The 23,322-nt window shown below is 45.2% G+C and overlaps 3 protein-coding genes across 9 annotated transcripts; all 3 read right to left on the bottom strand.

The window, feature by feature from the left end:
- Positions 1 to 217: 217 nt before the first annotated feature.
- LOC136505636 (uncharacterized) lies at positions 218 to 2,704 on the bottom strand. 4 transcript variants are annotated; one of them, XM_066500802.1, is made up of 3 exons: positions 2,066 to 2,704; positions 1,922 to 1,982; positions 1,723 to 1,829 (listed from the first exon to the last, which is right to left on the bottom strand). In XM_066500802.1, exons 1-3 carry the CDS (start codon positions 2,562 to 2,564, stop codon positions 1,817 to 1,819), a joined length of 573 nt encoding a protein of 190 aa, XP_066356899.1. In that variant the 5' UTR covers positions 2,565 to 2,704; the 3' UTR covers positions 1,723 to 1,816. The 4 variants fall into 4 exon arrangements, with proteins under 4 accessions (XP_066356896.1, XP_066356899.1, XP_066356897.1 ...); XM_066500799.1 differs by adding an exon at positions 218 to 774 and having other exon boundaries at positions 1,373 to 2,700; XM_066500800.1 differs by having other exon boundaries at positions 1,922 to 2,704.
- Positions 2,705 to 2,856: 152 nt separating this feature from the next.
- Positions 2,857 to 7,741, bottom strand: LOC136504434 (uncharacterized). 2 transcript variants are annotated; one of them, XM_066499369.1, is made up of 14 exons: positions 7,371 to 7,741; positions 7,224 to 7,278; positions 6,672 to 6,712; positions 6,526 to 6,574; positions 6,292 to 6,341; positions 5,662 to 6,191; positions 5,339 to 5,493; positions 5,030 to 5,239; positions 4,757 to 4,940; positions 4,545 to 4,664; positions 4,252 to 4,389; positions 3,993 to 4,157; positions 3,757 to 3,882; positions 2,857 to 3,275 (listed from the first exon to the last, which is right to left on the bottom strand). In XM_066499369.1, the coding sequence occupies exons 1-14, from the start codon at positions 7,553 to 7,555 to the stop codon at positions 3,139 to 3,141; spliced, it is 2,145 nt and encodes a 714-aa protein (XP_066355466.1). In that variant the 5' UTR covers positions 7,556 to 7,741; the 3' UTR covers positions 2,857 to 3,138. The 2 variants fall into 2 exon arrangements, with proteins under 2 accessions (XP_066355466.1, XP_066355465.1); XM_066499368.1 differs by having other exon boundaries at positions 2,858 to 3,275; positions 3,993 to 4,166.
- Positions 7,742 to 19,178: 11,437 nt separating this feature from the next.
- Positions 19,179 to 23,116, bottom strand: LOC136504796 (calmodulin-binding protein 60 A-like). Of its 3 annotated transcripts, none has more exons than XM_066499799.1 (10): positions 22,816 to 23,116; positions 22,521 to 22,593; positions 22,328 to 22,380; positions 21,770 to 22,245; positions 21,519 to 21,679; positions 21,239 to 21,436; positions 20,670 to 20,817; positions 20,448 to 20,599; positions 19,881 to 20,082; positions 19,179 to 19,786 (listed from the first exon to the last, which is right to left on the bottom strand). In XM_066499799.1, the coding sequence occupies exons 1-10, from the start codon at positions 22,992 to 22,994 to the stop codon at positions 19,452 to 19,454; spliced, it is 1,977 nt and encodes a 658-aa protein (XP_066355896.1). In that variant the 5' UTR covers positions 22,995 to 23,116; the 3' UTR covers positions 19,179 to 19,451. The 3 variants fall into 3 exon arrangements, with proteins under 3 accessions (XP_066355896.1, XP_066355897.1, XP_066355898.1); XM_066499800.1 differs by having other exon boundaries at positions 20,448 to 20,590; positions 22,816 to 23,115; XM_066499801.1 differs by having other exon boundaries at positions 22,812 to 22,951.
- Positions 23,117 to 23,322: the final 206 nt, after the last annotated feature.

Genomic DNA, 23,322 nt, shown 5'->3' with positions numbered 1-23,322 from the left:
AGATCGCCCTTCTAGCCTGTCGTTAGGTTTTTGGGCTAGCCCAGGAGTTGCGTGTCATTCGCAACGTTGTCTGCTGGGCCGAGGTTTTGCTAGAAAGCAGGTCCATGAAGAACCCCGGGTTTATGAACCCGACACATGGTATAAACATCTGGTGACATGAACAGGCAGTAGCTTATAGCAGCGACGCTGAATCACACACCTATATATATAGTACATGCTCTGCATTACAAGCACAAGAGAGCAAAAACAATACACTCTGTGAAACAACGCATTACATTACAATTCGATCTAACTGTTTTCTTGCAATCTTGCTGCTACCACAGTAACCTGATCCTGAATGAAATCAGACCAACGCTGAGCTACTAGGACACCACACAACATAGTGCGTTTTGATGATCTGCAAACACAGGACTGCAGAAAAGGAAACAATCACAGGTCTGAAACAAGCACCTTGATAGTTATGCATGCTGGGTGATCAGGAATGAATGAGCTGGCAAGAAGCCAATTCTAACAGTTTGTTCTTTGTCTTCAGAATTGTACCAGCTAACCTCGACAAATCATGAGTACATAGTTAAGGGCACAAATCAGGGCAAAACGACAAACAGGAGGAATAAGATTCCGGGGACTAAACCACTAAATAACAGCCGATCATCTAGAGATGAATATCACTGCTAGAGTGCTAGTAGCTGTTGACGTCTTGCATGACATGGCTAAGCCCTCATACAGATGCTCCCAACCATGCTGCTCTGTCACCTCAAAGTCAAGAGAGCAGACCTACCAAAGAATACAGTGTTAGAATAATCAAGAGGGACTTGAGCAAAGTTTAGATGACGGGCCCTGTTTGCTTCGCTGAAAAGCCATGACTGAAAGTACTGTTTGCTGATTCGTTGTGAGAGAAAAACAATGTTCCTTCACTGAAACAGTACGGCTCATAAGACATGCGAATAGGGCCTGTCTACTTGTGCATGTGAAACAAGCTATTCATTCTATCCGTTAATGCAAATTTGAAATCTATCAAAAGGAATGTATATCAATGATTAACCCAGTGCATTTTTTTAAAAAGAAAAACAGAGACCAATTTGTCTGCTCAAGTATTCAGGCACTATACAAATTTGCCTGTCCTAATATTCAGGCGCTAGCTACAGAATACAGAGTACACCAAAAAATTTTGTAAATGACATACAATACAAAATTAATCCAAAACGCCAAAGGATCACATGGACTACAAGGGCTCCATGGTGACAATGGTGGAAACGAGAAAATTTGGATATGCCAGCAGCAAGTGCACTTTGGTAACAAGTAGGATGACATAGCAAACCACCAATACAATATAATTCCCAACAGCTGAAGAAACATGGAAGACAGTTTTTACCATTTCATATGCTTGGCAGTGTCAACGGTGGTGGAAATCTTGCATAAGGAAAACCACAGAACATGCCATTGTTCAAGGTGCAGAGCTTCTCAACAAGCAATGTCTCAATGTCCAGTACAAAAAGTTCAGAATTTGGCGACGACTCATCACAGATTGGGTCATGAGCTACTAGAGCTACGTAACGCCCTACTGTGCCCACAATGTCCCAACTATAGTTGATGCCGGAGTCTTTGGGCAACGGAATCAGTTTGTCATGCTGCCACTCTTGTGCGCCAACACCATTGCTTTGCCAATTCTTGCAATACAGGTCAATTGTGCCATCACCAATAGTTAAGAACCCGAGTCTGCCGTCCTCTGCCTCGACAATGGCACGCATTGAACCAAAATCAAAATTGTGGGGCGGGAGGTCAATGATGGAGGATTTCATCTCACTTGTATCAAGCATTAGCGAATAGCCCTTGCCAAAGAACATCCAGAACAAGCAGCCGTGCGCAGAGTAAGGCTTGCATCCAATAAATCCATTAGGCAAATAGATCGTGCTTATAATACCTTGCCACGTCTGGTTGCAGGAAGAGAAGACGAAAGCCATGACCTTGCGTTTGCCTTTGTCCTGCACAGTGCATATAACTCTGAACGATTCCTCGTCATTGTCACCGGTTGGAGCCAGAACGGGTAACAGATGCCGCGCCGTACCATTGTCTGGGGTGGAGGCCGCCAGTAGGTCGTCCAGTATGCGGGGAATCTTGACGTACCGGCGATGCAGGGGGTCGCAGACTAGGAAATCCTCGAAGGCGATTGCGGCGGAGATGCGCCGGGAGAGGAGGACGCGGCCATCGCGGGCGTCGCGAGAGCTCCACGCGCTGGGGTCGGGGAGGAAGGAGAAGGTGAAGTCGGCGTCTTGCGCGAGCGCGCGGGCTTCCGGGGTGGAGCGGTGGGGCGGTCCGACGGGGAGGAATTCTCGGTATCCGTATCTGATCAACCCGAGGACTGGAGGGGAGTGGAGGGACCGGAAGCAGCGGACGAACCGGCGGTCGGAGACGATGCGGCGGAAGGAGGAGCAGCCGGCGGAGGCGCGGGCGAGGTCGGCCGCGGCGTCGAGGCGCAGGAAGATCTCCTCCCAGATCTCGTCAGGGAGGACGGTATGCGCCGCCGGGGCTCTGGCAGTACGGCGCGGCGCCGCCGTCGATGCCATCCGCTCCTGGCGCCTGCGCGTCGCTGCCTCTCGGTCGCGGGCGGGGAAGGAGGCGAGCGGGGCGCCCGGGGCGGGTGCGCGAGTCCGCGGCTCGCCTGCGACTGCGACTGCGAGTAGCTACTTCCCAGTTCGCACACTTCGTACTCGCGAAGAAAAAAGTCTGTAGCCTTTTACAAGAGGTGATCGTATCAGGAATGTTTATCAGCCACGATTATAGTGTTTTTTTCTCACAATAAAATAGCATAAGCCGACTCATAAGCTATAGAAATGATTAAGCGAACAGGGTTATATGTATCCTGTTGGCTGTTGACATATGTACAGGCAGTAACCTATAGCTGTGACGCTGAATCACACACCACAGTACATGTTCTGCATTACAGGCACAAGAGAGCAAAAACAATACATGCTGTGAAACATTACATTACATTACGATCTAGTTGTTTTTTGGCAATAAACACAATAACCTGAGATCCTGAGAATGAAATCAGATCAACGCTGAGCTACTAGGATACCGAAGGCGAAGATTGTTGATCCTCGGATATGATGAGCAGGACCACCATACCAATATTCACCATCATCCGTTCCAGGGATAACACTGTTGTGGTGGAAGGGCCTGCTGAGCAGAAGCAGATGCCACTGAGGCGTCATTGGTGGGGGCCAAGGGAGCTTGCATCTGGCTCTGTGTGCTCCCTTGACCTGATCTTGGGGTACCTGTATTAGACCAATGTAAACAAGGGATTAGCTGCTGCTTGTAAAGTAAAAGAAAGATAAGAATAATAAAATGCGCACCACAATCAGTATTTCAATATTCTTCATCATGTTCACAAAAATTCAAGTTCTTGGTGATTAGCAGAAAATTCCCTTACCCTTTTCAGAATGTTTTTGTTTTACCAAATCAACAAATTTATATTTCGGAGCTGCCCTGGTATAGGCTTGTCCACTTAATTGAGATCGAGAGAGGCGTGAAAGAAGAGAGAATGAGGTTTTTAATTGACCTTGGAAGAGATACCAAATTTATATCTGAGTTTAGTACCGGCGGTACCCAAACTTGGTACCTACGGTACCAATTTTCAGTGGTACCTTCTAGGCACCTTTGGTTGTGTGTGGTTGCAGAGGCCAGAAACAATTCCATTTTCTAAGAAAGGTACCTTTCCTGCTTTCCAAGGATGGTGAGAAGGCATGAGAGACATACCAGGGATCATAGGTTGCTGTGGTGGTAACGCTGTATTGATGTGACCACAAGTTGATCCATCTAAGGTGCCATTGCTTAACCAGAAAAACTGACTTTGGATTTCCACAAGATCCAAGCCTGGTGTCACTGCAACAGAAAAAGGAGGAAAGGAAGCAAAGGGATGATGACTTGCAAGATAGGCAGTTCTGTGCCAGGTGTTTGGCCTGAAGATAACTTGTATTACAAAATAGCCGTACCGTAGTTGTTAATGCCTGCTTGGTGCTGGAGAAATGTCAATTCGACAACTTCGGGGGAGACGAATTGACTTATATTAGTCGCACCTCCAAGGGTGTCTTGATCTTGACACGGGGCATTAGTGAAAGCCGAGAACTGCCCCTGACCAGCAGGTGGGTTCCCTTGATCTGCTATGTCTAAAGACCAGAGCATTAGAAGTTGCTATGCAAGGCAGCTTGTGCAGAAACTAAAACAGTTTCAGGACTGAAACAGGTACAGTACCTCGGTAGTCATATGTGCAGAGGTGATCAGCAGTGGACGAACTAGGTTCAGGATCATTATTGTTTGCATTTGCACGTAACAAATCATTGTGCTGATCATGGCTCAAGCCTTCAAGTGGTACAACTGGAACACTTCCACCTGAAAGAAGATTTTCTGTATCAGGGTATTGCATAGTAATATACTGCATGTCTCCATATCAGGGCCCCTTGGATCGCACAACATAGTGCGTTTTGATGATCTGCAAACACAGCACTCTGCAGAAAAGGAAACAATCACAGGACTGAAACAAGCACCTTGATAGTTATGCATGCTGGGGTGATCAGGAATGGAGAAGCTGGGAACTGGGTCATTGTATGCATTCGGACAAGATGACTCAGTCGGATCATGGCTCAATCTTTCAGCTGCTGCCGTACCTAACAATTCAAAGAAAAATCGTGAGTATCAGGGCACCATCAAATTCTGTATGTCTGCAGTATAAGAAGAGAAATAACCAGTATTCCCTAACCATGAACAGATGCGAGGCGAACAGAACAGTTTGGCTGTTCACTTGGCATATACGATGGGCCAGCACCAATGCTAGTATATTTATCCACATGAATTGGGTTTGGAGAGTTGTCTGTCATTACATGATCCTCAGGGAGCTTATCAACTTCAGCATACGCGCCCTCTATCAGCTGGTCCACTAACTCCTGCAGCCAAATTAAACATACACACTACATATTCACTTGGATGAAGAAAGTGGCGAACGAGTCTAATATGTTGACATGAAAACTTGTACCCGTTCAGCAGAACTAAACTTGTCATTGAGAGTGTAAGGACGACCAAAAAATTCTGCCCCAACAAGATAGTGCACACAATTGAAGAAAAGCTTCACATTTTTCTCTGTGCAAATAAATAACTTCAGCTTGTGCCTGCCTTCGAGAGAGCACTCTCTAGCGTGCTTTGTCATTTTCTTCCAGGGCTTGTGCTCCATGTTTACATTGAGAATCTACATACCGAGGAATGGCAATGATGTGATGTAAATAAACTGATTGAGAGTTATGAAAGAAAATGTTTGAGATTTGATAAAAAAAAATGTTGAGTTTACTTTGGCGAGGTTACAAGGGTCCTTATTTAAAGCCTTTAAAAACTGTTCCACAGTAAAGATGTTCTTCTTCTCCAGTCTTTCGGCATAAACTTTGGCAATCTCCTCCAGACGATGCACGCTATCATTTAGTTTTGGAGGATGACTCTTTTCATTTGCTGTAAAAAGAAACGAAAATGGGAAAACTTGCTGTTAGCCTGCAGTCACACATCAATCAAAGAGCAATCGAGTGCATGCTATGAATATTGTTGGACCGTCGTTGTATGTCATAAATGGTCTTCCAACTTTGCCATGCAACAATAAGATCGATATGGCAACAAACCTACATTTGTTTCTGCGATCCTGCACAACCACAGGGTTCATGACGGCTTGTTGAACCTGGAGACCCGATACCTCACCCTCACAAACTCTTGCCCCAATGATGAACTTCCCGCCGCGAGCCTTGCACGACCCTTCTGTAAATTTGATGCTACCAAGATCGCACTTTCCATTCTTAAGCTGGGCTTTTGTTCCTTCACCTGCCAACACATTTCCGTTTCCATCACGCGAATGTGCTCTATGCTTATTGAACTTCTTTGGAGTCCAACTCTTTGGGGAAGCATGAGGAAAGTCGCCCTCAAGGGCGAAGATCTCAATTTGCAGGTTTGAAAGCCCGCCTGATTCGATCATCTTGTCTCCATTAAATATGCCAACCTTAATGGCTGTATTGCTCTCAGATTTTATCTCATCGTCATGGTAGACGGGAGTCTTCAGTCCATTGAGGAAGCGCAGCCGAATGCTGGTGTTTTCACAATTGCCTTGAGCAGTGGCCAATCCTGCAGGTTCAGCACTGGTGCCTTCCTGGTTTTCCTCTTGGCTGAAACAAAAAACAAGACAGAATAACAAATTGGGGTTTAGTTACTTGAAAAGTTTGAACGTTTGTACCACCAGGATGGACAGAAAAGAAAGCCCCATACGTGAATTGCTCATCATTGAGGAGGTTATTAGAGGGCCGTGTTATATTATCCTGCATTAGGTGCAAGAAGTAGCAACATTAAATGAAGAGTGTCTGCCAAATCAAAAGGAAGAAAACAACAAAACAATGATCTTGTTTTGACACTCATGATCAAATTTGGGCAAGCAACAACCAACAAAGAATCTCAACAGAAATACTAGTGAGCAAGCATGTAAATATGGAAATAAGGCCAGACCACTTTGACGGTGAGATCCTGAATCCGCTCCTCGATTCTTTCCAGTTTCCTGCACCCAAATTGCCAGTCAACCCCCTAACCCCAAATTTCAGGGGTTCTGTAGTAAAAACACCGAAGGAAAAAGGGAAATGGAGTAGATGGATCACCTAAACACGGGATTGATGAAACGACAAATCTGGTCCCCAACCTGTCCAATCATATGAGTATCAGATACAGTAAGTCTCAGTCAAGTAACCAAGCATGGAATGCTTTCATAATGACACAACTCTGATAGTTGATAGAGATGAAACTGAAACACATGTAGGGAAAAAAACAGCAATAATCATCATCATACTTAGAAGTTCCTATAAATAAACTGCAAGGAGGCGAGCAGAAAGTCAGCAATTAGAAGAAACACTCTCCCAATATTTCCGATATATCCCGTTTATCTGTAGGTGCCGATAAGAAATAATCTATCTTTTTCATATAAATTTTGCTTAAATTTGTTTGAATTTACTTAAATTTAAGTTGAATTTTATTTAAATTTGACCCGATATTATCCTGTTTATCCATGACCCTCGGTAAATTTTGTTTTCCAACAATGAAAACCCTATTCATGGGTCGGATTGAATTGGTACGACGTACTAGTACAAGTACATCCACAGCAGGAAAATGGAAGCAAACCAAGCAGGGGAAGGATGGTAATGCATTGCTCTCACCACGCGACCGATCTGCGAGAGGGAGATGGGGACCCTGTCCGTGCTCCGACCCTTCCTGCACGAGCGCGGCATGCAACATCAGAGAGAGAGGGAGGGAGGGAGGGAGGGAGGGAGGGAGAGAGAGGGAGACACAGAGAAGGCACGCACGGTCGTTTCAAGAAGAGGACAACGAGGACGATGGCGAGGAAGTGCTTCGGTGACGGCGACGGCGGCAGCTCGGGGCTGTTCCTGCTGGGAGCCGGTCCCGCCCGCTGGCGCTTCTCCGGAGGCAGAGGCGGCGGCGGCGCACCGCCGTCGCCGACCGCCACGAGCAGCGCCCTCTTGGGAGCCATTGGCCGGACCCGGACCCTCCCTCGCAGCCTGGTCAATCTCTCTCCTTGCTCCTCTGCTCTCTGGCTCCTCCTCAAGTCCTGGCCGCCGCCGCCGCGTCGGAGGGGACAGGAGCAAAAGCCGAGCCGCGCAGCAGCCAGCAAGCAATACGGAGCAGTTAACCAACCAAGTGGAAGTTCACTAGTGCTGTGCCGTTAACTAGGTATGAAATCTCCGCGGGGCTCCGCTCCACGAATGAGAGCGAGGGACAAATACGACAACCTATGCATAGTACTAGGTACTAGGGTCTAGGCACCATGGAGATAAAAGAAATGCGCAAAGGTATGAATATCCATTGTCACTCTTTGGATCCTTTGTGGCAGGAGAGTCACATCACAAGGGTATGTTTGAAACTGACGTCCAGTTTAAATTTAGGGGCTAAAGTTCAGTGATGTTATATCAAGTGTTATATGTGAGTATCATACGGGAGTGTTTGGATAGTAATAATAACACAAATTACACAAGTCCTAGGACCCATTGCATTTCCTTGGGAAAGAGGATAGCCTGCGTATATATAAGTGCGTTACATTTGAACTTGCCGATCTTTTCCGATCGAATTATTGCATTTGAACTTGTGAACTGGCAGTGCCAGAGTATTCAAAAGATAACTTACCACTTGCTCTCGGGTTTAGCCAAAGCCAAAGGAGGCGACGACCGAGGACGACCGAATTTTTTATTTTTAGCTCTTTTTTGAAAAATTTTCATAAATATGTCCCTAGAGAAAAGATTTTAAAATCTGGACCCTTAGCTCGACGCCGAGCTTACACTGCTCGGCGCCAGCGTCCCTGGCACCGAACTCTTGGGCTCGAAGCCCACATGGCGATGACATGGCAGGAAGCTCGGCGCCAGTCACCCTAGCGCTAAGCTCGGTGTCGTAGCTCCTGGCACCGAGCTTGTGTTTTAACCCCGGCCCCAGCCTTCCTGCCCGAGCCTTTTTCCTCTTCTTTCTCCTCCCTCTCGGGTTTTTCTCCCTACTTCGCCCTACCTCACGAATCGGCATATTTAACCTTGAAAACTTTGATTTGATCCGTAGATCTTCGAGAGCAAGGTATCCTCGCTCCCCTCCTAGTTTTTTTCTCTTCGATTCGGTATATATTAGTCGGATTTTTCAACCTAAGAATCGTCATGACTTAGGGTTTCATATAATTTTTAATATTTATATTAAACCTAGGTAACCGCAGCGCATGTTGTTATGTTTTATGGGTTCATTGTTGTGCATAACATTGGAAACCCTAGGTTTATTGTTTAATGTTAATTACTTTCGGTTCTTAGAACGAAATTGGTTGTATTGCAGTTATGGTTCTCATTGGCATTAATTTGTGATGTTTTGATTTTTGTTTGTTAAATTCCATCCGTTTTGTTGGATGCAAGAAATGTATCGGGAGGAGTTTTGGCGAAAACGGGGTCGTCCTTGAGAATTATACCCCGACGCGTCTAGCAAAGATGTCTCTGTCCCTCCTGACCTCCCTATCCCTAATTGTGACTATGGTTTTCTGGCCCACGTGTTTCAATCGAAACATCTGGACACAGCGGCGCGTTGCTTCTACACATGCAGTTGTTTTAATGTAAGAAATTATTTCCACTGTCTTTTTTTCTTTATTTGTGTAAGTATGCTACTAATATTTTGTTGGAATCTCATTGTATAGGACCATGAGAGGTGTTTTTTTCTTTCAGTGGATCGACAGTGCAGACAAGTTTGACCCTAGGTACCTCCTTTTCGACAATTGATTTAGAGGGAGATATCCACATGACCACTTCAAGTGGTGGGTTCCACCCCCCTAACCCCCCGCCAATGATGGCTAAGAAGAAGCACCTAGCCGCAGTTAGATGACTCGAGGAACCTCCTCTATGCGAATGCGGAGATCGAGCTGTGATAAACCCTAAGAATACTTTGGAGTTTGTGTGTCCGAACAAACACGAAGTAAGTGGGAAGTGTATCTGTTTAAATATTTAGCTCTATATGTGTGTGTACTAATGTCACCTTATTTAGGTGTTTCAATGGCGAAGTGTCATTTCAAGGAGTGGTTGTATGATCCTAAAAACCAATGGCCAGAAGAACCACGAAAGGTTAAGGAAAAGAAGAAAGAAAGGGTAATTTACAAAGCACCTCCTATCATGTGCGAATGTGGTGTTAAATCCAACTATGGTCTAGTCCCTTCGAAGCTTGGAATAGGCTATTATTGTGGCTATATGGTTGACTATGATGAGATTTGTTATTTTTGTGGTAAACATAAAATCGTATTTTGTTTGTTTTGCTAAGACATATATGATATATTTTTTCGTTTGAACAGAACACTAGGAAATGCAGGTGGGAATGTTATGATGGTCAAGCTAAGTTCTTGGATGAACTCAAGGGGAGGCAAGTAATTGCACGGAAGCGGGGATATGTACCTGAGTACGTCAACCTATTCGTTAAACATCACAAATAAAAGATGCGTGAGTTTGCTAGACAGCACGGTATTTGTAACCTGATCGATGTTGGGCTCGACAAATGGGGATTGGAGAGACGGATGACATTAGAGGAGTAGAGAACAAGGAAGGAGGCAAGGGAGGAGACAAGAGTACAGATGCATGTCTTGAACGAGCATGCTGTTGCATTATGTGCTAGTGAGTGCTTGAAAGGCTTTTTTTTCGTTGCCTGATTTTAAATGTAATCTAATCACATTGCTAACTGATTGTATTTTATACATGTAGAGATTGGATGCAGCGAGGAACATGCCGCAGAGGTGGCTCATGCAAGGTATGAGGAAAAGAAGTTAGATGAGCACAGATCGCGAGCTGATCGCACCGTTCAATCTTCGATTGTGTTGTCCGATGAGGGGGACGAGGATGAGGACATCACTGGCAGACTAAGTGAACTCATCGCTCTAGCAGAGGCGGGCTTGTAGGTGAAGGAGGCTGAGGACGACACTGGCAGACTGAGCGAGCTCATCGCTCTAACAGAGGCAGGCTTGCAGGTGGAGGAGGCTGAGGACAACACTGGCAGACTGAGTGAGCTCAGGTGGGCTTGAAGGCGGAGGAGGATGACGATGCGTTCTTCACTCAGGCCGTAGAGGCTGTAGATGAAGCAGAGGCCACTTACTACAGGCGACACGTAGGTCAGAGCAATGCAGGTGAGCCTAGCCACAACAATAAGGTTGTGGTAGAGGACTGGTACTCGGATGATGAGTTGCTTACTCAGTATATTTCAGACTGAGGATTTAAAAGTGCATTTGCCCCTATGTGGGTTTTGGTGTATTGATGACATCCAAATTAGGGACTAATATGATCTTAATGAGATATGTCGCAGCTATTACTCAGTATGCGCTCTCCAATGGTTTTATTTTTGTTTTTGAGTTTAGGATCCACCACACTGTAAAGAGAGATACAAATTTAGTTGGTCTGAGGAAGATAGAGTGCTCAAGCATAAAAATAAAATCAAAAGAGAGACACTCTAGCACGTAGAATATTTTTCAGTGACTGTTGGTGTCAGAAGTCCCGACGTAAGCCGGAACTCCCGACAGTCAGAAGTCACGACTCATGCCGGAAGTCCTGACGCCCAGTCACTTAGCCTACGCAGTGACTGTGGCCGTCGAAAGTCCCAACGTGAGTCAGAACTTCCGATAGTCGGAAGTCCCAATCCAAGTCGGGAGTCCCGACCTAAGTCTGTGCGATACGATTGGACTATACACGTTCTAATGAATTTACATTTAATTAGTGGTGCCTCTTTGATGAAATTGCTTTTGCTCTCAACTAGGAACCTCTCATAAAGAGCTTCCTCAATGAAATCAGGACCAAGAGGAGGAATGGAGGGAGCGCTCTTCTTCCTTGTGTGTGTGAATGAAAGGGAGTGAGGGGTTATTTTAGGTTGAGAGGAGAAATGGAGGCCCCCTTAATGTGCCATGTCAGTGATCCATGTGCCTCTTCACCTCAGCCCTTGGATCAAACAGTCATAAGATGGATGGTAGAGATGGAGTGGAGTTGTGCTTCCTTGCATGCCAGTACTATGTCAGTGAAGTGATAAATCGCTGCTGTCCTTGTAACTAAAAAGTCTATTTTCATTATCTAAAAAGCCTTTATCCGTTCACTGTTACTTGAAAAGCCTAGATTCATCTGCAAAGCGTCGGTATGATATGATTGGACTATACATGTTCTAATGAATTTACATTTAATCTGTGTACTATATTTGTGCCTTTTTAGCAGTGTAGAATGATTAATGATTTATGGAAAAAAATCACAAGAGTTTCCCTTGTTTCACGAGCATCCACAGTTACAAACAGAGACATTATTATATAATCCAAACATTTAATCATCCAAAGAGCACAATGCAACCACAAAGAACATCACAATCAATATAACATGTCCTGCACAGTCCAAATAGTCTACAATGTCCATACAGTCCTAAATAGTTATAGGAAAATAAATACAAAATCCATAATAGTGCATACTAACATCTACCACAACCCTCACAGTCTCTTACTCTTACCCTTACCCTTGTGACTGAGAGCGCTCATACCTGTAGTGTAAGGGTCAGGTGGACGGCATCGCCTAGTGTCTGGAGGCTGTGTAGGCTGAGTCGCGGGAGCATCATGGAGCTGAGAGGGGCCAAGCTCCTTGTGCCTCTGGTCCATATCGTCCTCATTGTCATCCTTGTCCTCGTCCCAGTCCCCTGTAGCTGCTTGGCTAGAGGAACCTAAGCCTCCTCTGCCTGCGGAAGGAACGTACATGTCTTGCGTCGTGTCTGTCCTGCAACCACAACGAGCAGCCGCACGGCGTAGCTGACGTGACAGCCTTTGTTGTACAAAATTATGTTAACTGAAAGAATCTAACATATTAATAATATGCTTGAAATAATATTTTGAATCTTACGTCTAGGAAGCTACGCATGTAGTCGTCCCTGACTCTCGGCCGAATGCGCTTAATTTCTTCAACGGAGCATTTAAGTGTATTGCCCTGCAACAAAGTTCTCAATAATAATACTTCTGAACAGATAGCAATAGGTTTTGTTTTCTTTTGTATAAGAATCTAACGTATTATAAGGATGATACGGCTCGAAGGTGGCACTAACTAAAATAGATAACTCTAAAGCCTAATGTATTGATATGCAACTTAACATAGAAAAATAAGTCAATTGACTTACCACTCTGTCCAAGATCAGTCCTGCCTCCACCTACCTTTCTGCACGAGTAGATTGGGCATACGCCGTGTCTTCATTGTCGGAGGACTCGATGTCGGCGTAGTCATCTTCTATCCACTGTACCCTCAGCCTGCAATGTGTCGCACGCTGGTACCAAGCTTGGTACCACCTAAACTCATGATTCATGTGCAGCTCATTGTTCTCGTCCACGTTGTCCTGCATCTCCTCCCATTGCTCAATGTAGAACTGGTGGTGCTTCTCCTAGTAAAAAAAATCTTTCTGTTCTTCTGACGATCCAACCTGCACGTATGTCATCGTTACTTGAATCCATGTACATGTCACCATATTAATAGAAATGGACCATCACGAGACATTTGAAATAGCAAAACACTTACTTGTGTAAGTCAACGCCAGTCGAGAACAGAGCCATAGGCCAAAGCTATCTCACTCCAAATTGGCGTACAACTCTATCTAGCAGGTGGAACTCAACAATGTAGAAGCAGATTAGAGGGCACCTCATCCTATAGAAGTCGTCGTCGAACCCACAAATGTTGCTCAACTGAAAAGGAAGTGCCCCCTCTCCATCGTACGGCTCCCACTCCACCTACAATATGTCCAAACAAGATGTTAGATGGTAGACTAATCCATTTCAAACCAGCATGGGAAATAAAATTTACTTACACTAGACGTCGTCAGCATGTCTAGCTCGTTTGTGAACTCAATGTACGCCTGCTCTAACCTCGCGTATGGAACCTTGACCTAGTCCCAAAGGTACGCCCACATCGGCTACCGACTTGGAGGCTGACCTTGGAACTACTCACGACGAACCAGAACCTCTGGACGACCAACTAGAAGACAAACCCACATCCACAACTAAAGCAGGTACACGCATCCACCAAGTGACGCGTTGGACGAAGTTCGACGACACCCCTTGCACAACTGCCGGTATAGAAAATCTAAGACTATAGAGCCCCAGCTGTAGTGACCCGCCTGGTCCCAGTCACTGAGATAGTGGACCCACATCTAGGACGTAGTGTCACCCATGGCATCGGGAAAGAGAATGTAGGCAAACAGGTGTAGGATCCACGCCCTGGAGTAGTACCCAACTGTCTCCTCATCTGCCTCCTTTGGGTACTGTGTGAACTCTTGCCGGAGCCAGGAGGTGAGAACTCTAGAAGTGCGAGCCCCTTGCTTGCCAAGCTCACGCCTAAGGAAGGCCTCCACTCGTGCTCTCTAGCCTTCTGACCTGCACTGCCCGGTGACTGGGTTACCATGAATCCTCAAGCCTAGCATCTTCTGACAGTCCTAGAGCGTGACTGACATCTCCCTGAAAGGTAGGTGGAAGCTGTGAGTCTCCGGCCGCCACCTATATTTTAGACAAAGCAAGATTACATGTCAAAAAGGCAAGTGCATGAACAAATGGCCATGAATGGAGACAATGATTGAATATAATACCTGTCAACCAACGCAGTTATGGCCGTTGAGTTGAACTTGGGCAACCCACAACGAACCTAAAAAGAGATGATATCTAGGCCAGCTCTTTGTAGGAAAGGAGTGTACCTGTCGTTGTACCGCATGTCCAAGAACCCATTGTGGGTTCTAGGACGAAGGAGCAGAAGGTCCTGCATGGAATAAAACATAGTCTCCTATTACTTCACGAACACATATACACTCACCAAAATTTGAACAAAACGTATAGATTATTACCTGCCCCTATGCTATGAGATGTCCTCGGTGGGTCGCCTCATACGTCGGGTTGAGCAGGTAGAATTGCGCTATCCTACAAAAAAGTCAACGAATTAGAAATTCAATATACAATGAAACATGAACTTAGAAATGTACAAGTAATTGACACAATTACATGCATAATTAATTAAATGAATTCAACAAATATTAAATAATATAATCAACCAATAATCTCACCTCACTAATCTGTCAATGGCAACTTCGTGAATTATGGCCAAGTCTACCACACTTGCCGCACTCGTACTACTCGGGGTCAGTAATAAATGGGGTTTCTCTCCCATGCCTCGTTCTTCCGAGTATCTGATCCATAACCATCTTGTGCCTCGTCCTCTTCCTTGATCCACGCTTGTTCCAATGGTAAGCTGGATCTGCAATGTACTTTGGCCCATCATATGGAGGCCACTCTCTAGGGTCCCGGAAAGGCACGAAGCGGGGGCTCCATGTGTGCACAAGCGTGTCGACACTAAACTCGTGAGGTATCCTGCTCTCAATATTATAGTTGCAATGCCTAGCTGCTGCCACCAAATGGGAACATAGAAAGTGGTATTGCCTTGGTTTACCACAAGTGCATTTGAAATCTTGGAGGACAACAACATGCATCCTCGACTCTCAGACCTCGTCGTCGGACGTTGTACCGCCCCTTTGCTCGACCTGATAAGTCCCTGTGGCGTGGTCAAAGCATGTAACTTCATGTGTGCCAGCCCTTTCATTGGCTTCTCTAGGTGTGCCTTTGGTTTCGGAGCCCATATTCTCTCCATCACTCCGCAACTTCAATGTATGTGCGTGTCTATCGTTGAACCAGGCAACAAGCTTATAGAAGATGAATTGAACGATTGCATTCACGGGCATACCACGTATCCCCAATAGCAACTTATTGAATGACTCTGCCATATTGCTGCACTGAAACTCGTACCTCCATCCACCAGCGTCATGAGCTCTCGTCCATTTCTCCAAATCCCTAATCAAACCTATAAGCCATTGTCTACCTTCTGCATTTGATGTCGTTCTGACTTGCTCGAACTTTTGTGAAAATACTTGTCCTCAAGCTGTCGAGCAGCCTCCTAGAACAGATCAAAGTTACCCTTCACACCATCCTTCCGGAGTAGATTCTTGGTAAGGTGCCGAGTACACCAACGATGGTGCAAAGGTGCATACCCCTCTTCTGCTCTCGCACGGCATTAAGTATGCCCTAGTGCCTATCAGATATGACGCCAACCTCCCTGCCTGGCCCAACCACGTGTATCCAAACTAGCCTCAAGAACCATCCTCAACTGTCATTGTTCTCCTTCTCAACCAAAGCAAATGCCAAAGGAACCAACTTGTTGTTTGCATCACAGGATATGGCTATAAGAAGTGTGCCCTGATATTTGCCAATCAAGAACATACCACCAATGGAGAAGACGGGACGACAGTGCCTAAAGGCCTTGACACACTGAGGGAAGCACCAGAAAGCACAGAAGAATATCTGCCTCCCATCCTTCCATTCATTTGGTTTTGGGATGTACTCATAATGCATGCATGAATTCACCGCTTTGATTGCATTAAAAAGTACTGATAACTGCTCGTACCCATCCTCCCAGTCCCCATATATCATCTTCCACGCTCGTTGCTTAGCCCTCCAAGCTTTACCATAAGTTATCACATAACCTCCATACAACGTCTCAATGGTCCTGATAATTGTCCTCACCTTCATGTTCAGTTCTCCCTGCAATATTCCCATCAACCGCTTGGCAATGAGGGTAGATGCCAACTATTGATACCTCAGTGTCAGCTCATGGTCAACACAATTGTGTGGCCCAATAACTTTTGTGATCTTCCACTTTCCGGTGACCTTTTGCTTCCTTGCACAAACCCTCCATGGGCAGCGTTCCTTGTCACATATAACTGTGTAACGGCGCTCCGCATATGAATTCAAGACCTTGTAAGGTCTCTTTCGTATCACTGCAAATGCCTGCAACTACCTCTTCAATGCAGGGAGGTCATTGAACACCCTCCCATTCTCAATTACCATGTTAGGGCCGGCCTCAGGAGCTTCTAGAAGCTCATCATCACGTCCTTCTGCATACGCCTAATCGGAATGAGCAAGATCGCTGAACTCGTGAGCTCTTGGATCACGGCGGCTAGGAAAGATACGCCTCAGCATCTCAACATCACTCTCTGTCAGCTCTCCAATAGGGTGATCATCATCAGAATTAAGAGCCCTTGCCATCTCATATGGCTCCGAATCATGTATAATTTCAACACTATTGGAGCCACGGAATCTATCTCCAAAGTACACTTGCGCGGCAACAGGGGGCACATCCACATTATCAGGAATATCTCCTGCAACATAAGTAGAGAAATGAGGAAAGAATGAAAGAAATGGATGTAAGGAAGGGGGTAAGCTCCCAATAACCATGCGGTTAACACCCTTACTCGGATGATTCTGTGTCAAAGGGATCTCATGAGGAGGATCTGCCGCAACAAAATGAGTCTGACAAGCATCTCCAACTACCGCATTGGGGGCAGATTGAGCATCGGGAACCGTAGGTGCAACCTCCACATCCATATCAGGTTCCGAGATAGGAGGGTCGATGTGTGCCTGCTGATCCATTGGTGGGGAAAACCCATGAGGGATGGGATCAACTAACACCCGACGCACGACCACGTCCAAACATTGCAGCTAGCTCTTCATAGCTGATCTCACATAGTTCTCCCACTGATCCGCACACCCAATTGGGATCATTCGCCTAAGGATGTTGGGAGGAGAACCTAGGTGCAGTACACCCTCAACTGCAATGCCATCATCTCCAAGGCAATGCAGCTCCTCCTGAGCCCTTGCAACCATCTCACTAAATGAAGGCCTATCATTGAATAGCACAGGCACACTTTGCATGTCAACAAACTCAACATATCCATAGCAATCGTATTCAACGGTGCCTCCATGATATATGGTCACTAGGTTGTCCATCTAGTTTAAACACATAACGAAACACATGTGCTTTAGTCCAAATTAGACGATAGATAGTACCTAACAAGTACTTTCTAACTACAAACTAAGTAAATAAGATAATAACTACATACATAGATACAACGTACTAACTAAATAGCTAGGTCCTATTTACTTAACTAAATATGTAACTAACTATCTAAGTAGCTATCTAACTATATCTATGTACCTATGTATCTATGTTTCTATCTATATACATATATAACTCACTAGATCACTAACTAAATCAACTACCTGAGTTATTACATTAACTAGTAAATAACAAATGCCAAAACTACTACACTACAATCAAAGCTAACTAAGTACGCACATTATAAATTCATAATTTATATCTATCCAAAACGACGGAGTCGCGGACGTCGACGGAGTCGCAGCGACGCCGGGCGTGGGTCCCTGCCGCGAGCCGGGCCGGCGGATGGCACGGCGGGTGTGCAGGTGTCGGGGACGCGGGGCGCGTCGACGATGGCGTGGCGCGTGGCGAGGGCTCGGCGGCGCGGCGAGCCAGCGTGGGTGTGACCGGTCACGGTCACGGCACCACGCGCGGGCGGGCCAAGGCGTGCCGCGGCGGCATGGTGGGCGAGGCGAGGGCGCGGCGTAGCGGCCGGCGTGGGTGTCGCGGACGGCGAGGACCTGCGGGCGCGGGCGCGGGGCGCGGCGAGGGGGGCGCCGGCGTGGCGCGGGTGCGGAGGGGCGGGGGCGGCGGCGGCGGTTCGGCGCTCGGCGAGGGAAAAGCGAGAGAGAGAGGGAGAGGAGAGAAAGGATTGGGACCCATTCGTAAGGCAGGCTCGGCGCGCCAGTCACCGCCCGCGCAAGCTTGGCGCCGAGATTATGCGCCGAGCTTCCCTGCCATGTCACTGACACGTTAAATTCGAGCCCAAGAGCTCGGCGCCAGAGACGCTGGCGCCGATACGTGTTAGCTCGACGCCAGCAACGATGGCGCCGAGCTAAGAGTATAGATTTTAAAATCTTTCTTCCAGTAGCATATTTGTGAAAATTTTCCAAAAAAAAGGCTAAAAAATAAAAAATTCGGCCGAGGGCGACGACCTCACCAAGAATCAACGATAGAGACCCATCGTAGGACGCGTAGATTTTTAACCTATTCGCCACACAACGCGTTAATCTCGTATTATAAGTCTGATGAACCGCGTACGCTCAGATGATATAGAACATGTTTAATGCCGTCGGGAAAAACCTGAGAAGTTGTAGGGAGGATGCATGGAAAAGACAGGGGTTTGCCGTTGTACTTTCAGGCCGTTATCCTTGCAGCTTCTCTGAAAGACAGGAGGATCGGTTATTTCAGGTTCCTATGCTTGATCTTTTCAGTATTTGTACTCAGACCGTCAGACGTTGTCGGCATTCCCGACAATGCTAATATATTTCTTTCTTTTTTCCCTGAGAGAAAAAAATGGGAAGTTCGTTCTCGTCCTGCATTTCCTACCACGCTGCGTTCAACTCCTCACGCATCTTCTTGGGCTCCATTTCTGACCTACCTCAGAAGTCAGAACTGTTACTCTGCAGTCTGCACTCGGATCATCTCTTCCTCCCTTCTCCATCATCTTCATTCACGCCCTGCTGTGGGTATGTTCCTTGGAGTTGGCTCTTACATTTACTTTCCACACGCGCACGTAGATTCTCTCTGGTTTATTCTGAACGAACGTCATTACTTTCAATTCGATCTCCTGGTCTGAACTATACATGAAGACGTTTCAGAAAATTTCAGCTTAAAGCAGACAAATGCAAGAATGACATCATTCCATCTTTATTATATTTTACAGACAACTTGGGGCTACCAGCATTACAAGTAGCAAGTTTATGGTAACTTACAGAAATCTCACCATATTGGTACATCACAGTACAAACATTAAGTCTTGCCCTCTTTGAGTTTAAACAATGAATACAATAACGAATAATAATACAGAATAAACAATGAATACAATAACGCCCCCACACAGAATTTAGACTACTGCAAGAACAAAACAACAACAGCAGTTTCATTTGTGTTAACTGCTCAGGGACTCCAACTTTCTTGCTCAAACATAAGTCTTGCTCTCTTTGAAGCCCTCATTATAGCCTTCCACTTGACAAGCGCGCTCAATTTAACCCACCTACGACAGGATGGCAGCTTCGTCATGCTGCTGCCAATATCAGTTGGCAGCATGCTTACATTGGGTGCGCAGAACTGAGGTTTGTCGTGCTGGAGGTCTTTGAAAAACTCATCCATGTTAAAACTGCTTTGTGTCGACAAAACGGGATCACCAGCTTGCATACTCAGTGGGAAAGGAGATGCATACTGAGAAACCATTAGATGCTCTTGCTCTGGATACCAGTGACCAAGTGAAGGACCTGCAAGAAAATACCATTCAGTGTATGGCCTTCAACTTCATTTAGTTATAAATAGGATAGGGATAGTTGCGTGAAATTAGATGTCAGTAGGTACCATTGTTTGTGAAAGACGTCTGATAATCCTCTTGATGGATTGCCAAGGCTGTTTGATCCAGTGCTACTGATGCTATAATTTCGCTTGAAGCAGTGGTTGGGCAATGAAGTGTTACTGAACCTGCAGTGTAATTTGCTTCCGGAGCTTCATACTGAAATCCAGTACCAGAGCCCATCTGGACATCGATGTCAAAAGACGCATCCTGGGAGAATGCAATGTGCAGTTGAGTCAGTAATATGAAAAAAAAGTGCTTCAATGCTTTCTTAAAGGGAAATCCTAAAACAACTGAGAGGGCAGTTTGCAAGCAATCCTTAACCACAGAAACAGATTTTGGAAAACATGAAAGTACTTATTACATGGAACATTTCCTTTGTAGCAACAATAAAAATTTGGCAGTCATACTGATTTATAAAATCTTATGGGGCCCAGATTAAAATTAAATGCATATATAAAACACTAAAAACTAGAATTGTGAACCATATTTGTTACAGCCAAATTATAAGAAAGTTGCTATGATTGAACTGCAGTTTAATTTCAGGCCACTGCTAAATAATAGGCATTACTTACAGTTTCAATGTTTTCTGGTACAGAAGATAAGGTCCTCACTCGCACAGATCCAATCCTTCCAAATATACACTGCTGGGAGAGAGTACCAGAAAGTCCATTGACCTTTGAAGTTCCTTGTTCATCTGCTTCATGAATAGTTTGATCTGGAAACACTAAAGCTTTCATGTCACAAACAATTTTGATTGAAACAAGGAAAATATATACAGTTTAACAAGTCTTCACCATCAGGCTCAGTGGGCTTATGCCCAGGAATGATAGATTCCTGGAGTGTGCTGTTAATTGGCCTTGGCTGGCCATTATACATTTCATAATCATGGTGATGGTAGGTTATACATTTATATGCATCCTTGCTTAATTCTTCCAATTGGACCTGCAAAGGTATAAACATAGTAACTTTGCACAGTGTTTCCCAGAATTTTTCCTCATACATAGCAATAAGAAAAACTAAAATTTTCCTATCAACACTTTATTCTGCAACTTCAGGACCTCTCCATGTCTATTACATTGATGTGAATGACAGTTTAGATTTTTTTCTTCAGCCACTCAATATGCTGTGGCATCTGTTTTCTTCACTTGTTAAAAAAATGCTTTACCAATGAAAAACAAAGATTTACTTCATTTTCATGCTGCTTATTTCACAAAACAACAGAAGCAAATTATATGCCCCAAAGCAAAAAGTCCTTTTGCTAAATGTACTTATTTGATGTGAATTGCGCTGATAGTATGTGAACAAATATCTGAGCATGAATGTACTTCTAGTGGATATCACTGTGAGTATCAGGGAAAAGTACCTTCCTAAGCGTATCAAGATCACCAAAAGCATTATATTGACCAGCTATTGTTGCTCCAACAACCTGACCCAGAGAACTGACGTACACCCTAATGTTCTTGTCTTCAATAAAGTGAGAGTAAAGGGATCTCCCAGGATCGCACTTCTTAGCATGATCAATAATAGCTTTCAAGGCAGATGGTGAGGCATTACCGAGAATCTATACATATATAAAAAATTAGCCTGTGACAACGATCAAGATCGAACCATGAGAAAAGGTATGAACAAGACTGTTTTCTTACATTGCGCAGAGCTTCCTCATCCTTATAATACAACCTCATTAAGTCCTCCACTGAAGAAATGCCATTAGCTTCCAATGCCTTATGAAAGACACCACCTTTTCCAATCATTTTCAGGCACCATACTTTATCATCTAACCTTGGAATTTCACGCTTTCTGTATCCTGTAAATGTAAGAAACATATGGATCCATGTTTTGAATTTTAAAAGTACAAAATTGAAGGTACAAATTTCAAACTCAGTTTCAGGATTACCTTCTCCACGGCGGTCCTTAACAGTGAAAGGTTCAGTTACACCTTCTTGAACTCCCTCGCCAAGATCATCAAGAAGCTTTACCCCAAGCCTGAACTTTTGACTCCTTGTGAAGCTGGAATTATCAATGAAAGTAATGTCATGGAGACAAGCCTCACCATCTTTCAGTTTAACATCCAGCTTTCCCGTAAGCACCGCCCCAACTTTGTCACGTGGCCGTACTATATGGTTGTCAAAATCGTCAGGTGTCCAGCTCTCACGATTATCCGCATTGAAGTCACCATCGAGAACTACAATCTTGACATTGGAGGAAAGAAGACGGGAACAATTTTTATCTTGCTGATTGCTCACAACCATTTTAACCTTGATTTGACCCCCATCCACCGCACGGACATCCCTTTTTGTAAATATTTCATCACTCATGCTATTCACGAAAACAAGTTTGTAGGTTGGAGGCAGGTTCTTTTCAATTCTTGTTCTGCAGATACAATATTCAGATAAGGTTCGCAGTTCATGAGTCTAACAACACAGGTTGTGGAAGCTTATGATGTTAAAAGTACCCAGGAATATTGTGGAAATGGCTCGAAAGTACTTTTCTCAGCTCTTCTGGTATCTGTAAAACGAATAGGAGAAGATTTGAGGAGGTTTGGCTACCGACGAACCAGCGCCTAGGCCCAGCCCGGTCCCACCTTTAAGAATGAGTACAAGAGCAATAATCCAGCGGTTAGCTAGCGTTCATATGAATATGATTACCCGGCTAATGGCAGCCTCCATCGCCTCCACCCTCGTGGTGAGTTCCTGGATGTGCCTGCAGCCCCTAATCTCACTGCAAAATATACACACATACCAAACTGGCTCAAGATTCCACCTTGCATATAAGAAATTGTCCTACATACAGAATTTTTTTTTAAAAAAACATTGCAAAGTATTGGGATCACGATTAAAGGTGAACAAATATAAAAGTAGCCAAGAAAGAATATTAGAAAAAAAAGTATATTCAGTGACAAGTAAAAGAAAGAATATTATAGAAAAAAGGCTATTTACTGACAGGTCGAACGATCGGCATCTCCTCTTTAGCGCCGGCGCACGAGGCGGCGGCGGAGGCGGTTGCGTTGGCCGCCTTCCTCCTCGGCCACCAGCACCACCACCAACTCCTGCTCCTGCTCCTCCCCCGCCGCCGCCGCCGCCGGACCCGCCACTGCCCTCCCGCCGTCGCTTCGGCGGCATCGGACGCTAGCTGCAGCTCTGCTCCGCCACTCGAAGCGTCGTGGTGGTGGTGCTCGCCTGCTCTGCAGTCTGCAGACTGCACTGGCACTGCAGTTTCCGCTGGAGCACATTTTATAGGGATTCGGAAGACAAATGGGGAAACTTGCTGTGCTTTTCCCAGCTCCATCGGTGGTGGCCCACCTGGAAGCCAGAAAAGAACACCAGAATCTTGCTGCAATGGAACTGTGTTTCTTTATATATATATATATATATATATATATATATATATATATATATATATATATATATATCTTTTTTTTTCTAGAGTTCAGCCATTTGGAACCCAAAA

The sequence above is a fragment of the Miscanthus floridulus genome, chromosome 14, assembly GCF_019320115.1.
Source record: "Miscanthus floridulus cultivar M001 chromosome 14, ASM1932011v1, whole genome shotgun sequence".
NCBI lineage: Eukaryota > Viridiplantae > Streptophyta > Magnoliopsida > Poales > Poaceae > Miscanthus > Miscanthus floridulus.
Note: the sequence above shows the minus strand (reverse complement) of the source record. Positions and strands in the feature narration are given on the sequence as shown.

Excerpts from the sequence above, each read along its gene's own strand:
- LOC136505636 (XM_066500799.1), bottom strand. The coding sequence starts at position 2,564 with ATGGCATCGACGGCGGCGCCGCGCCGTACTGCCAGAGCCCCGGCGGCG.
- LOC136504434 (XM_066499368.1), bottom strand. The coding sequence starts at position 7,555 with ATGGCTCCCAAGAGGGCGCTGCTCGTGGCGGTCGGCGACGGCGGTGCG. Across the intron at positions 7,279-7,370 it reads GTCCTCTTCTTGAAACGACC|GAAGGGTCGGAGCACGGACA; the intron begins GTGCGTGCCTTC and ends GCGCTCGTGCAG. Across the intron at positions 5,494-5,661 it reads GCAGGATCGCAGAAACAAAT|CAAATGAAAAGAGTCATCCT; the intron begins GTAGGTTTGTTG and ends TTCTTTTTACAG.
- LOC136504796 (XM_066499799.1), bottom strand. The coding sequence starts at position 22,994 with ATGCCGCCGAAGCGACGGCGGGAGGGCAGTGGCGGGTCCGGCGGCGGC. Across the intron at positions 21,437-21,518 it reads ATGAGGAAGCTCTGCGCAAT|ATTCTCGGTAATGCCTCACC; the intron begins GTAAGAAAACAG and ends ATATATGTATAG. Across the intron at positions 20,600-20,669 it reads TAAGCCCACTGAGCCTGATG|TGTTTCCAGATCAAACTATT; the intron begins GTGAAGACTTGT and ends TGAAAGCTTTAG.